Source organism: Mustela lutreola, chromosome 1 (genome assembly GCF_030435805.1).
Source record: "Mustela lutreola isolate mMusLut2 chromosome 1, mMusLut2.pri, whole genome shotgun sequence".
NCBI classification, from domain to species: Eukaryota; Metazoa; Chordata; class Mammalia; order Carnivora; family Mustelidae; genus Mustela; species Mustela lutreola.
The window spans coordinates 120,748,501-120,763,269 of record NC_081290.1 but is presented as its reverse complement, the minus strand read 5'-3'; the positions used below and the strand labels follow the sequence as shown (position 1 = coordinate 120,763,269).

General features: G+C 35.9%; 2 protein-coding genes across 12 annotated transcripts in view; one reads left to right on the top strand and one right to left on the bottom strand.

The window, feature by feature from the left end:
* PTPN13 (protein tyrosine phosphatase non-receptor type 13) overlaps positions 1-14,769 on the top strand; it is a 213,786-nt gene that overhangs the window by 152,155 nt on the left and 46,862 nt on the right. For 7 of the 11 annotated variants that reach the window (XM_059173332.1, XM_059173331.1, XM_059173328.1 and 4 more), the window contains 6 exons: positions 553-970; positions 1,107-1,204; positions 2,773-2,829; positions 10,660-10,749; positions 11,080-11,187; positions 11,580-11,711. In XM_059173332.1, the coding sequence (XP_059029315.1) occupies positions 553-970; positions 1,107-1,204; positions 2,773-2,829; positions 10,660-10,749; positions 11,080-11,187; positions 11,580-11,711 (903 nt within the window). The remainder of the gene's footprint in view (positions 1-552; positions 971-1,106; positions 1,205-2,772; positions 2,830-10,659; positions 10,750-11,079; positions 11,188-11,579; positions 11,712-14,769) is intronic. The other 4 variants (XM_059173330.1, XM_059173327.1, XM_059173335.1 and 1 more) reach the window with 2 other exon arrangements.
* Positions 9,619-9,867, bottom strand: LOC131818695 (large ribosomal subunit protein eL39-like). Its single transcript, XM_059153330.1, has one exon. The coding sequence runs from the start codon at positions 9,865-9,867 to the stop codon at positions 9,619-9,621; it is 249 nt and encodes an 82-aa protein (XP_059009313.1).

Here is a 14,769-nt window from a genome sequence, read left to right as displayed (position 1 = left end):
TCAGTGGTTTTCAGTATATTCACAGGGTGGCACAACCGTTACAATCTGCCATGAGCTTTAAAAAATATAGTAGTACTCAAGAACTTTTTCTCTGGGCAACATTCTCCTCTGCATAGCTTCCTTTTCATGTTAACCTTTCCAGGCTCCAGTTCTCCCTCTCCCCATCCTTGGCTTGCAGGCATTTTAGCCGAGACACCACTGGGGTTGAAATTTCTGTGTGAAATGCTGTTTTCATTTTTAACTGAAACCCATAATTGGGAATTTGGACTCAGCAAGCCTGAAGCCCAAACATTATTAGATGCTCAGGATTCACTAGATGAGGTAGGAAATGCTGACCAGGCCCTGGCTGCAAGAGAGCTACAAGGATGGAGAGATGGTTTGAAAACCCAACTCCTTTTTCCGATTCTCGATTGCTACACTTGGAAAGCTGCTACTTATGTTGGCAATCAGAACAATTAAAAAGTGCATGCTGTATTTTATTTATTGAACTAACGCTTCTCATAAAGGTACTGCGGTGTTTCCATCGTGTAAAGCCATCCTATTTCCTTGTAGAGAGAGCTTCGTTTAGGAGCCTGAATCTCCAAGCGGAGTCCATTAGAGGATTTAATATGGGACGAGCAATCAGCACTGGCAGTCTGGCCAGCAGCACCCTGAACAAACTTGCCGTTCGACCTCTGTCAGTTCAAGCTGAGATTCTGAAGAGGCTCTCCTGCTCAGAGCTGTCGCTTTACCAGCCATTGCAAAACAGTGCAAAAGAGAAGAGTGACAAAGCTTCATGGGAGGAAAAGCCTAGAGGGATGAGTAAATCATACCACGATCTCAGTCAGGCCTCTCTCTACCCTCATCGGAAAAATGTCATTGTTAACATGGAATCCCCACCACAGAGCATTGCGGAGTTGGTAGGAAAACCATTACACCAGATGGCAAGATCTGATACAGAATCTTTGGCAGGATTCACAAAACTTAATAAGTAAGAACATCATTACCCAAATACATATGTGAAAATTCTACATTTCATACATTTGTTTTTGTTTTGACGTTTTATTATTTTCACCATATTTTTTTACATTGACACATTCCCTCCTACCTTCCTTTTCCCTCTTCAGTTCAAAGTCTGTTGCAAGTTTAAATAGAAGTCCTGAAAGGAGGAAACAGGAATCAGACTCCTCATCCTTTGAAGACCCGGGGCAAGCATATGTTATAGGTCAGCATAAATAAGCTTACCTTCTTTCTCCAGTACCTCATGTTCATAGTGAAATGAACAAAATAATGTTAGTGACCAATATATTATTTTTTTCTATGTCCTAATTGCCAAAACTGCTTATGAATATGAAATTTTAGTCTACTTAAAATGCACCAAGTCAAATCAAAATCTGAATTAACAGGTGATTACTTCAAGGCACAGACTGGTACTTCATTTTCTCTTGGTCACAGTTAAAAACTGTGACGGTCGTACTGAGAGAACCCAGACAATCTGGTACCATGGCTTTGGACAGCCTTCCTTTGGATTTTCCATACAGCTTGTGGGAGTGGGCTCCACTCGTTCTGTATTTTTTAAAGGAAGGTTTATTTAGGGTACTTTCAGCTTAGCAGGAATGCAGTTATCTCTCAAACCAGATAATTTTGTGAAATGTACTATGTTTGGTAGATAGAAATTCTTAGTTGATTTTAAGTTTTTTTCCAATTCTCCCATCTAGCTGGAACATATTAAGTATTTAAGTATAGAAGTTTATAAACACATACTCTCTTATAAGATAAATAGTTCAGGTTTCCTGTTCCTTAATGCATCGTAAAAGGGAAATGCAACTGGACTCTTTCAGAGGAGTATATATTTAAGCACGGAGTTGTGAATGACTACTCGTAATAGGAGGCAACTGGGGAGACAAGAGAAACAAGAACACCCTCTTCTGCTATTTTACCAAGTAATACTTATTAACTCTCACTTAGACTAACATTTGATCATTTAACCCTAATTACACAAAGTTAAAAAAATAACTTTTTTATCTGTAGCTGGGTTGAAGATCTGTTTAGTAAATGAAGTCCAAAGAGAGCTCTACAGTAGGTAGATCTTTACAGAAAGCAACATTACATTATCAGTGTGGGTTTCCACAGCTTTTAGAGATGACACCAGCATCAACTTAAATTGAATTGGTGAAAAACCGTAAAGAGATAAAAGGCAAGATTTCTTTTTATAGGTCACCACCCTATATGTTGAAAATGGCCTAAGAAGACACTAGTTCAATCTTTTAGAAAACTCTTTTCAAAACGTATTCATATATAATGGGATCCCTTGTAGATTCTAAGCTATTTTCATTAGAAATGCTTTCATCTACATAAAAATCCAGCACATATCAGATGTAGAATAGTAAATATTTCATTGAAAAACACAGAGTAAAACTCGCTCATGAAAGAAAATTTATTTTCTGCATTTGTTTTTTGATTCAGGTTACTCATTCTTACTGAATATTAAATTTTCTTTTAACATTTGAACAAATGCTTTTAAAACTCATTTCAGTTTCATCATTTCATATTTGACATATCAAAATGTCATTGCCAGAAACAATACATTTGTGTTTAAATTTATTCTGCAAAACAAACTGATATGCTTTACTTAGACATTAAAAATAATACATAAGCCCATTTTGGGAAAACATTTTTCTGATTGTAAATTTTTTTAAATGTTGCCACCATAATGTTTTATTGATTTTTATGAATTTAACAGAAATTACTGATCATTTTATGAACTGTCTAATAATTTAATTTATGCCACAGGAATGACTTTGCATAGTTCTGGAAATTCTTCATCCCAAGTACCTTTAAAAGAAAATGGTAGGTTTACAAAATGTTTCCCCTCCTTTCCATCATATCTTTTCTCTTGTACCTTATGAGATAGTCTTGGACATAATACTGGAAGAGTCTTCAATTCCATTCGAAGAATTTTAGATCTTACTCTGGAGTCAAAGAAGAGTTGTGATTTTCAGCACCATGGTGATGTGATGGGACCTGTGATGTAGACTAGATGATGTACTAGAGAAATGATGGATTATAAATAAGGACACCTGGAGAGCTAATAAGATAGTAGTTCAGGTGGAAGATAATCTTGACTAAAAAGAGTTTTAACTGAGGCAGTTATTTTAACTGAGGATGCTTGAGGTGGCTCTTGAGATAAAAGGAGGCAATTCAAACAGAATGTTGTGGGTATGCATTCCAGAACAAGGTCATAGTGTAATCAGACAGGGGTACAAGTGAGAGGGTAACAGATTCAGGGAACTGCAAGAGTCTCAGTATGGAGACTCAGTATGGGGCCAGAGGGATGCTGGAGAACTAAATAAGGACTAGTTCCAAGTCTTATCCTAAATATTATGGAAAGAATTTGAAGAGGAGCTTGGGTGGCTCAGTCGGTTGAACATCCAACTCTTGGTTTCAGCTCAGGTCACGATCTCATGGGTCCTGGGATCAAACTGGCATGCAGCTCCACACTCAGTGCAGAGTCATCTAGAGATTCTCTCCCTCTCCCATTGCCCCTCCCCCCACTTGTGCATGAGTGCACTCGTTCTCAAATCTTCTTTTAAAAAAAGAATTTGGGGGTGCCTAGGTGGCTTATTCAGTTAAGCATCTGCCTTTGTCTCAGGTCATGATCCCAGGGTCCTGGGATCGAGCCCCACATCAGGCTCTCTGCTTAGTGGGGAGCCTACCTCTCCCTATCCCTCTGCCTGCCTACTTATGCTCGCTCTTTCTCTCTCTCTCTCAAATAAAAAAGTAAAATCTTTTTTTTAAAAAGTTACTAAGACCATCATATATAGCTTTACAGTGACCAAATGTCTTGCATGGTCTAGTTTAGAATACCTCTGTGTCCAAAATAGCTGAATTTTAACAAGTCCATACGGTAAAAATTTTGACTAATAGTTATTGAGTGCTTACCTGTGTCAGATAGTGTTCTAAGTGCTTTATGTTTAATCCCTCATTTAATCCCCACAACCATCCTATGAGGCAGGTAGTAACATTATTTCCTTTTCACAAATGAGAAACCAAAGCATAGAGAGGTTGAGTTGTGCAGAATGTCAAGGAGCTGACAAGTGCTGGAGCCATGATTTGATCACATGACCGTGTTTCCCGAGCCCATTCTCTCGTTTACTCTTTAGACTGTGTCCTAACATCATAATGCCTAACCATTTGTAGGTATTGTTTCTCCAAGCTAATCTTATGAAAGAAGCTGGATAATGATCTAATAAAAGCCGAGAACCTCAAATGTTTAAACCTAGGTTCTGACGGAAAAGAATATGAATTTGCAGTGGACACCAAATGAGCAAAATGTGCAGGGTAGTTGCTCTGTTTAAACCTTCAGAAACCTCATCTTCTGAGGTTAGGGTCCCCAGCTAAGGACCCACCTTCCTGTGGAGGTGTACACCAGTTGGCTTGCAAACAAGTTTGTGTTCTTGTTTTCTTCAAAGTTCTCTTAAAATCTGACCATCTAGTCCTGACTTAGTGGTCTATTAAGAAGCAAGTCCAAAATTCATACAAAAGAACATGACAAACACATTTTTCCAAATAAGGTAACTGAGTATCCAAAAATTAAATTACTTGTCCATGAATTTCAGTCTTCTTCCTTGTTGGTCAGGATTATTAGAAGACAATTAGAACTTAGCATCAGTTAATACTGAATTATTCACCATTTAATACAAGAACCAACAAATTGAATTCAATCTTAACCTTTTGTGACTTTCAGAGACCCTTAAATAATGTGAACCTTGACAAAGAAGGTAAAAGAAAAAAACACATGAATTTTGTAATAAGACAGAGATATGTAAAGGATTACAAACCTCTGTGATTTCAAAAAAAGTTCCTTCATCTTTAAAAAATACACACACATTCCTTATAATTCTTCTTCCCAAGAGAGTAAAAACCAAAACAAAGAAAATGTAGAACTGATGCAACAATTGGTAAATTGGTAAATGTAGAACTGATGCAACAATTGGTAAATTGATGTAAAATTGGTTTTCAGTGTTTCTTGTTTTACTGTAAATCAGGATTACTGTATAATTGAAAACTAACTCTTAGCTAAATTTATTACCTTCCTTCCTACCCAAACCATAAAAATGGGGTCAAACACTAGACTCTTAAAAATGAGAGGCACTACTCTTTGTTAAGTACATACACTTACTTTAAGAATCCCTAAATCATTTTGGAGATTAGAATATTTCATTCATTGGACTTTCAACCCATAGGGAAGATCTCTTATATTTTCATGCAAGGACATTCAGTGTATTCTAATCTTCAAAAGAAAATTTTTTTTTTATTTTTCAGGTCTGCATTTCTTTGAAAATTAGCGGTGTTGATCAGTTATCTTTTCCTGTGTGTTGGCCATCTGTTGTGGATTTTTTTGGATAGGTGTATAATGGGTCCTGTAAGTCATTCTTTAAAAAAAAAAAAAAAAACAACAACAACAAGATGCACAAAACAAAAAGTTCATGTAAAGTAGGTTATTCGAGTGCCGAGTAACCTGGTACAGACACTGAAATAAGCTTTTTTCCCCAATATTAAGACTGATTATTGTCCTTGTAAACAACCTCTATTCCAAGTAATAAAGTGTTACATAAGCAGATTTTAAAACACTTTGTTTAGTCAGATGTCAAGGACAAGTATAATGTTAATGCTAGATTTTTCCATGTAAGTCTTAATTAGAATACATACAAAGTTGAAAATTATAATAAAAATTGAAGTCCAAAGTGCTCGCAGAAGGTTTCAACAGACACAGGAATTGACCGGAAGCAAAACATAGAGTCAGCCAAATTGAAACTGAAAGGAACTTTAAAGTATATTCAGACCAAGCCTTTACATTCTATGGGTGAGTTTAATAAGTCCCAGAGATGTTATGTGGCCCCAATTTATTCAGCTAATTAGTGCTGGCATAGAAATAGAACACTGACATTTCCGTTATTATCCCCCTTTCCCTACCATTGGAGCAGTTAGTATATTAGGTAGTATAATAATGAAAAATACCTATCTTTGTTTTTATATCAATATGGTGCTGCTGACCCATCATCTCCAAGATTTGAAATGGGCCTTTTCTCCTGGAATGACTGATGGATTTATCCAGAGTCGTCTCCACCTACAGTCCAGTTCCTCATAGATTGGGTAGCACGGGGCTGTCTGACACTTGAAAAGGACCTATAACTGTAACCAATAAAATCATTTTTTCTTGCAAAAAAATTGTTGACTCATACTCAGATTGATTACATGAGTTGGCCTTATCAGAAATAAGGTCTTAGGGCGCCTGGGTGGCTCAGTGGGTTAAGCCGCTGCCTTCGGCTCAGGTCATGATCTCAGGGTCCTGGGATCGAGTCCCGCATCGGGCTCTCTGCTCAGCAGGGAGCCTGCTTCCTCCTCTCTCTCTCTCTGCCTGCCTCTCTGCCTACTTGTGATCTCTCTCTGTCAAATAAATAAATAAAATCTTTAAAAAAAAAAAGAAAGAAAGAAAGAAGGTCTTAGTAGGAAATTTCGTTTAATCGTAGATCTATCTTTCATTAGTGTGTACAGTTATTTTAGTCAGGGACTATATATGCCCACATGAACGTTAAGAGAGATGAGAGACGCAACAGTGAAACAAATGTATCTAATGCAGAGAGGGTTTACATTTTCTAAAGTTTACATTTAGCAATTATTCTAAAGATATTTCCCAGGTAAACATTATTGGGAATGACACCAGCATATGCTACTTAAAGAAGTGGACATTTGAAGTTGAAGCTCTTTTTCACTTTAAATGTTAATAGAATTTTCTGTGTTTCTAGAGTATACTAATGGGAAAAGAAAGAAAATCCTTTTTAGGATTTAAAAATATGTACTCCTTCAATATTAAAGCTTATTTTTATATAATAATACAAATAACTCAGAAATGTCTTGGTTCTTAAAATACCTGGCTGCCTTACTTTCAGATTCATAAATTCTATTCATTTCTTTCATTTTACTTGAGTTTTCCTGTACTATTTGCCTCAGATACTTCCTCCTGTCTTTTTTTTTTTTTTTTTTTTTGACCAAGGGGAAAGTATTTTGAGCATCTACATGAGGAGAATACATATAGAATACAGACAGAAACTGGGCATGTGCACAGTACTGTGGAGTAACACAGCTGCACACCGTCTTGCCTTCTTTCTAGGCTCACATTAGTATCTTACTGTATATGGGTGGGGGTGCAGAGGAGGACAACCCTGTTAAAAAGAATGGGTGCACACAGCCCCCTTTCCAAAAGGGTATTTATCTCCGCCCTACTCAAGTCTTGTACTCTAGCCAACCTGATCTGTGACGTTTCTCCAGGACCCTTTCTACCTTCTTTCCATCTCAGCCTTTGCTAATGCCTTATATTGCTATATAACCATCTCCATAATCCACTTATTAAAATCCTTCCCCGTTTCCTTGAAGTCTTTATTTCTGGCAGGAAGAAGCCCCTCCTGTTTAACGGGCCTGACTCATCATGCCTTTGTAATGCAGCGGTTTCATTGACTGCAGTAACATTTCCATTACTCAGGCTGTCTTTGCTCTTGTAGCCAGACTGAGTCTCAAGCTCACATTTACTATGCACCAACTTTCATATATATATATTATCTCATTTTATTTTCCCAAATTGCCTAGTGAGGAACTTTGACAGGAAAGTTGTTCAGTCAACATTTGAAGGATGAAAAAGTAATCAACTGAGTGATTACGCAGATCCTACTGGTGAATCCTTGACTGTAGAGAGCTGCATCTGTTGCTTCCAGACACAAGTACATAAAAACAGTGCACATTTAGTATGTGTATTTTATATACATATTCTAATAATGTTTACCTGGGAAATACCTTTTCAAACACACACACACACACACACACACTAGCCAAATAAGAAAGATAAGTAACAGATATTGTTAGTACATACATTGGAAAAGAAAATGGGATTTTATACTTTGAATCCATACCTTTGACTTGTTACAGGTACTCTAGGCACATTAAGACTATTGAGCAGTTTTATAATTGAGGGCAAAACACTTTGCATAAAGCAAAGGGAGTTTGTCCTCACAATGGGGATAAAACTATACATTTAATACTTAACCTAACTTTATCCTTTTATTTGTTTCACTTTATTTTATGGGTTTGTCTTGTTGAATTTTGTTCATCTGAGCTGAAAATTAGAGATTCTTGTCTATTTTAGGATAAAAGCATTTTATTGTCTATTTTAGGATAAAAGATGATGATATTAAGCTAGGCATTAACTAATTCATGGGCTTTATTCTTATATGTATGTGTATGTATGTATATACATATATATACACATTCCCGATATATAATGGTCTTTCACACCATTGTCCAGTGATTTTTTTCTTTTTCAAATCTTATAAATTAATTAGAAATACTGAACTACTACTACTCTGATCAATTATAACTAAGTTGTAGGCAAAAAGAAACAATGAAATAGGGATACGTATACTACAGAGAGCTAGCCAATTGCATTAATTCTTAGTGTTTAAGGGATAAAGTTAATTTACTTGAGAGAGCAAATGATTCTTGTTATTTTTTTCTGGTATTAAAATGGCTTATTTCTAGAATATGAAGTATCGCATTTGCATCATTTAAGCATTAATACATGTTATGTAACAAAATTACTACTTATTTTATAACTTATTTATACAATTTTAAATCCATGGATAGTGATATATTGGCAAATAATCTGTAATTTTCGAAAAGCTTCAGTATGCTTAAGAACTATGTAGAGATTAATTTGAAAGTTTTGTTTACAGAAATTATCTTCCCTAATATGTTGCGTTCATCTACCATCAGTATCACCGCTCTGACACAAACCAGTTGGAACTATTGAATTATAATTGATATTAATAAGTATATTAATTTGCTAGAGCTGCTAAAACAAGATCGCACAGACTGGGTGACTTAAAGAATGGAAATTTATTTTCTCACGGTTCTGGAGGCTAGAACTCTGAGATCAAGATGTTGGCAGCATTGATTTCTTCTGTGACCCCTCTCCTTACCTTGTAGATGGCAGTCTTCTCCCTCTGTCTTCATGGTCTTCCCTCTGTGTGCCCATAGGCAGGCACATGTCAGTATTCAAATTCCCTCTTTTAAGGACACCAGTCCTACTGGATTAGGATTTGCCCTAAAGAACTCATGTCAATTATTTATTAATCTATCTCCAAATACAGTTAAGTTCTGAGGTACTAGGAGTCAGGGGTTCAACATATAAATTTGGGGGTGGGGGTAAAGGGACACAATTCAGCCCTTAATAGATAGAGGTGAAAGAAAGTGTGTGTGTGTGTGTGTGTGTGTGTGTGTGTGTGTGTTCACATTGCTCAGATTGCTAAGTATATGAAGTAGTTTTATTAACATGACACTTAAGTAGCATATTTATTGCTTTAATTTAGGTGATATTTGTGAATGATCAACCTACTCAAAAAAAAAAAAAAAAAGCCCTCAGTGGAAATATGAAAAGTAAATTCTAGCTCTGATGCTAACATTCCCTCAATTTATTTAACTAGCATTTATCAAGTACTGACTAAGGCTTTTTTTTTCCTTAGAGCCAAAAGGTCTCACATTTATTCCCTGATAAAATGTGTCTATTGGCCAGGTAGGAAGGATGTTTTACAGAGTGACAAGGATAGAACACATGATCTTCACACAACTTAAGTAAATATGTGTGCCAGTCAGGTGTGTCATCGCATGATATGTGACGCCTTCTAGACCCAGCCTGGTTCTTCTCCAGCACCTTCTCATGGAGTTGTACCTGATTTTATTACCAGTTTTCGTCCGAATCCACTGGGGAATGGGACGATTCAGCTTTTGTTTCTTGGCTGGGAATCGCTTGATTCTGAAAGTCTTGGGAGAAGACATGGTGAGAAACAGTCAGCCACACACAGCAGGACGGCGGCGAAAAAGAGAAAGCCTGACAAAAGGCATTTTACTGGGAGTGATACTAGCTGTAATGCTGAACAAGTCATGAACTATTATTCTCCATCTGCAAAGCTTTAATTTAAAATCTCTTTACCTAACTCATAAGATTTCTCCACAAATAAGTAAATAAAAGTCCTTTGAGAACATAAATGTGCTAGCCAAGTCATTATTAGCAGGATTTTTTAAAGTAAATGCATTTTCCTCTTGTTGCTGTTTTGCCATACAACTGACCATGAATATATTATTCATTGCAAGTAAAAATGTAAACCACTAGTTACTGGAAAATTCTTAATATAGTGAGCATTGTCAAATTCAGGAAGTCACCTATGATGTAACAGAAAAACAGTGTCAGAAAACTTAAGTTTAAGGTTCGGCTCTTGCCTGTACTAGCTGAGTAAACCTGCTCAAGTCATTTATTAAACTCTTGAGAGTTATTTGCTCATTTGTACCTGAAATATACTTATTTCACAGGGAATCATTTATGAGGAATTAACATGATGATGTCAGTGGCATGATAGTCACATACTGAACCATGTGATAATCAGTCCTTTTGTCGACTATCAATCACATTCAATACACAAGATGGTGGCGTAATATTACTTGAAAGAGAATTTGAAAGTGACCAAGTAATCTATTAATGAATTTTATTAACATTTAAATTGGGACAAGCAGATGGTCTTAATGCCTGAGGTGTTATGTTTCTTTTATCTTAACATTATACTTTTCCAATAGATGTGCTACACAAAAGATGGAGCATAGTATCTTCACCAGAAAGGGAGATCACCTTGGTGAACCTGAAAAAAGATGCAAAGTATGGCTTAGGTAAGTCACTGAGATTCTTCAAGGGAGTAAGAGTTCAAAAAGAAACATTCTGTAGTATAACATTGGCATTAAGGCACCAGCCCACCATGGATCAAGATACTGGTTGCCTCCCCACAGCCTCTTCACCCCACCCACCTAGTCAGGAAATGTGAAAGATGAAATGCTCATAAACAGAACTTTACCGAATTCAACAGTCCCATTTCACATGTGTTATTTACTGATCATATCTGATCTGAGAATCTCTACACTTCTCTGCATCAGACAGACTGCTCATTAGTCCTTGAAAGCACTAGTGTCATGAAAATCTTTCTTAAATGTATCGTTTCCCAGGATTTCAAATCATTGGTGGAGAGAAGATGGGAAGACTGGATCTAGGTGTATTTATTAGTTCAGTTACCCCTGGAGGACCAGCTGACTTGGATGGATGCTTAAAGCCAGGTATTTCACATTAGGTGATTTCCTGAGTACTTAACTGACAGGCATGAATTTACACAGATGACAAAAGTAGAACTCGGGAAAAACAAAGATATTGAAAAATAATATCGGCAGTAGCATTTCTAAGACTTAGCATGAATTTCTCTTTGTTTTTGAAAATACTGGATTGTCGGACGCCTGGGTGGCTCAGTGGGTTAAAGCCTCTGCCTTCAGCTGGGGTCATGATCTCAGGTTCTGGGATCGAGTCCCACATGGGGCTCTCTGCTAGGCAGGGAGACTGCTTCCCCCTCTCTCTGCCTGCCTCTCTGCCTACTTGTGATCTCTGTCTGTCATATAAATAAATAAAATATTTTTTTAAAAAAAGAAAGAAAATACTGGATTGTCTCTTTTTACAGGAGACCGTTTAATATCTGTGAATAGTGTGAGTCTCGAGGGGGTCAGCCACCATGCCGCAATTGAAATTTTGCAAAAAGCTCCTGAAGATGTGACTCTTGTTATCTCTCAGCCAAAAGAGAAGATACCCAAAGGTAATGTTTTGGATGTTTCTTAGCTGTGTATTCTGTTTCACTTTTCACAAGTACTTCCATATCATGAATGCTCCAGGTGGTTTTAAGGTCCTTATTTCCTTCCTGAAAATTTAATATATGTAGCTCTGTTTAATATTATACATTAGTGTAACTTTTCATTCATCACTTCTGAGATTTTCTCTCTCATTCATCTTCAGTACTCTATGCATAAAAGTGGATTTTTTGTGCCAAATCGATGTCACTTAAGTAAATCCTGAGTACTTGCCGCATTCCATCACTTCCTAGGCCCAATCAGAAATAAAACTCTTCACCCTTGTCCAATTAATATAACTGTGTAATTATTATCTACGAAGTCCTAACCTGAACAAGACTGTAAAAAATAAAAATATAAAAACATCAGAAATTTTAGAACATGACCATACCATTTTGTCTCATAATTCCTGCCATTTGCATGTTGTGACAGAAAAGGCCCTCGACCAAGATAAGATGACTTGAGTTTGAGTCATGGTTGTTTTTTGTTAAGAATGAGACAGTGATCTTGGCTCTGCCTTGTCTACCTTGCACAGAGTTGTTGTGAGGCAGTGTTTGTGAGAGAAGGACACACAGCACGTGCAGTGGGAAGAGCTCCAAAGTCTAGGGTCAGACTCTGTCTCCACTGCTCAATACTGGATACCCCAAGCAAATCACTTGAATTTGCTAAACCTCAGTCCACTCATATATCAAATGCTGAATACGAAGTGCTTATCTTATAGGTTTTGAATATTAAATGAGATAATACATGTAAAGAATTAGCACATTGCCTGGTACCTATTAAGCACTTACATGTGAGGTTTTTTTGGGTCATTTTTAACAGTATTTTTCAAAAATGTTGTAGTGCTAATTATGTGCGAGTTACCGTCATCCCAAAGATACTGAGAAATATGTAAAAGAATATTTCAATGTTACATTGAAACAAGTTTAGATAGTGGATTTTTGGCATAATTTCAGACAATTAAGATACAATAGAAACAAAAAGAAAACGTTTTTTACCATATGTTGTGACATAAAACTTTCTCAGGTGTATACAGATGAGTTATTTTGACTGCAGTTTCTTTTATTCACTAAGTATTTTATATATATATATATATATATATATATATTGTGTGTGTATACAAAATATGTACATATATAAATAATGTTTTCAGTACTTCTTACTTGAACAAACACAATAGAAAACACCATCACTGCCCAAAAGAACCTTATAATCTAATTGTAGCCTGATCATCTTAGGCAGAGGAAGATGATTACATTTGAAAATGTAGCATACTTCTTTTCAAGCAGCCAAGACCCAAAAAAAGGGGGGAAATATTGGGATCTTTTATTCACCCTTTTTTAGCTAAAGAAGCATATGAATTCAGAAGAAACTCATTTTCCATCTAAATAAAGCTCTAAGGGACTCCCCTCTTGATTTTCTTTTAAATAGATATTTTATATAAAATGCATTCATTTGTTCAACAAATGTTTACTGAATGCCTGTGATGTGCAGGACACAAACTCTGCTAGCCTCATGGGACTTACACTTTATCAGGGAAGGCAAATATTGAACAACCAGCTAAACAAATGTCTCATTGTAACTGATAAATTTTAAGAAGTCCAAGGTACTGAGAGCATTTAGCAGAGAAATTTTACCTAGTGTAAGGACCAATAAAGCTTTTCTTTTTAGCAGACTTTCATGTGGTTATTTTATTTTTTACTATTCATTCTTAATAAAAGTTAAAAGCATAATGTCAAAGTATAGTTCTGTGAAACTGTTAACTTCAGAAAGCTAGATTAATCTTACCATGTGTTTAGCTATACTGTAGTGTAACTTGAAATAAAACTCAAAGAACCTAGAACATTACCAGTATATACCTTGGGCTTTCTGTCTCAAATATCAACCACCAAAGGGAAAGGTTTTTATTTTTCTTGGTTTGCTAATATATTTAAAGTTATAGAATACATACTAGTTAGTTAAGACAAATCCAATTTATACAGAAATCAATGAAGTAAAAAGTAAAAGTTCCCTTATCCCCATTCTCTAGGGAAACTCTTTGATGACTATGTCATTTTCTGTATATAAGAGATAAATTTGGGGGGGAAAAAATACTGCCTCTTGTGTACACACACACACACTTTTTTTTTTAATCTTCATATCAGTTTGCAAGTTGCATACTCCATATTCTAAACATCCATGAATATACACTTTTTTCATGTGGTGATATATTTCATGTCATGGGTGCATCAAAATGTAATGTTTTTCTTTTATTGTATATCCAGGTTAGCTATAATTCTTTTATAAATGTGGTTTTCAACAAACACACTTGTATATACACCACTGGAATATGTACATATTCCTAGAGGTTAGACCCTTAGAAGTAGATTGCATATGCCCATTTGAATTTTCGACAAGTGCTATCTATTGCCCAAGTTTTATTAATGTTTAGTCAGCCATGTACATTTGACAGTGCTCTCCTCACACCAATAGTGGTGTGAGAAATTATCAGTCATTCTCATTTACATCAGCCACAGAGCTAGAAAAATGCACATCCCTGAGCAAGATGAGAATATCTTTTCATATACTTGTGTTTTGTATTTCACTCTGAATTTCCAGTCTACATTCCATACCCTTGTTGTACAGGAGTTTTACATCTCTTTCTTGCTTTTAGAAACTCTTTGTTAGGGATAATTGATTATTTTTTGTTATTTTTGCAAACATTTTCTCTCCAGTTGCTCATTCCTCTTTTAAATTTCCCTTGGTTTCACTTGCTCACAAAGAACTTTTAATTTTTTATAAATTTACAACTGTAATTTTTTTTCCTGAAATCTTTTATTTGTGTCTTACTTAGGAAAGCTGTAGGTGGCTCTTGATAAGAACCACATATATAAGGCATTTGGGGTTGCCTTGATAATTATTTGGAGTCTAAAAAATGCAGTCTGGAAGGACAATATAAAATAAGTAAATAAATAACCATTAAATAAGGAGCAAGGAGTCTTGATGACTCAGATTATTTCTAGTTAGGGAATCAAAGTCTTCATAGAG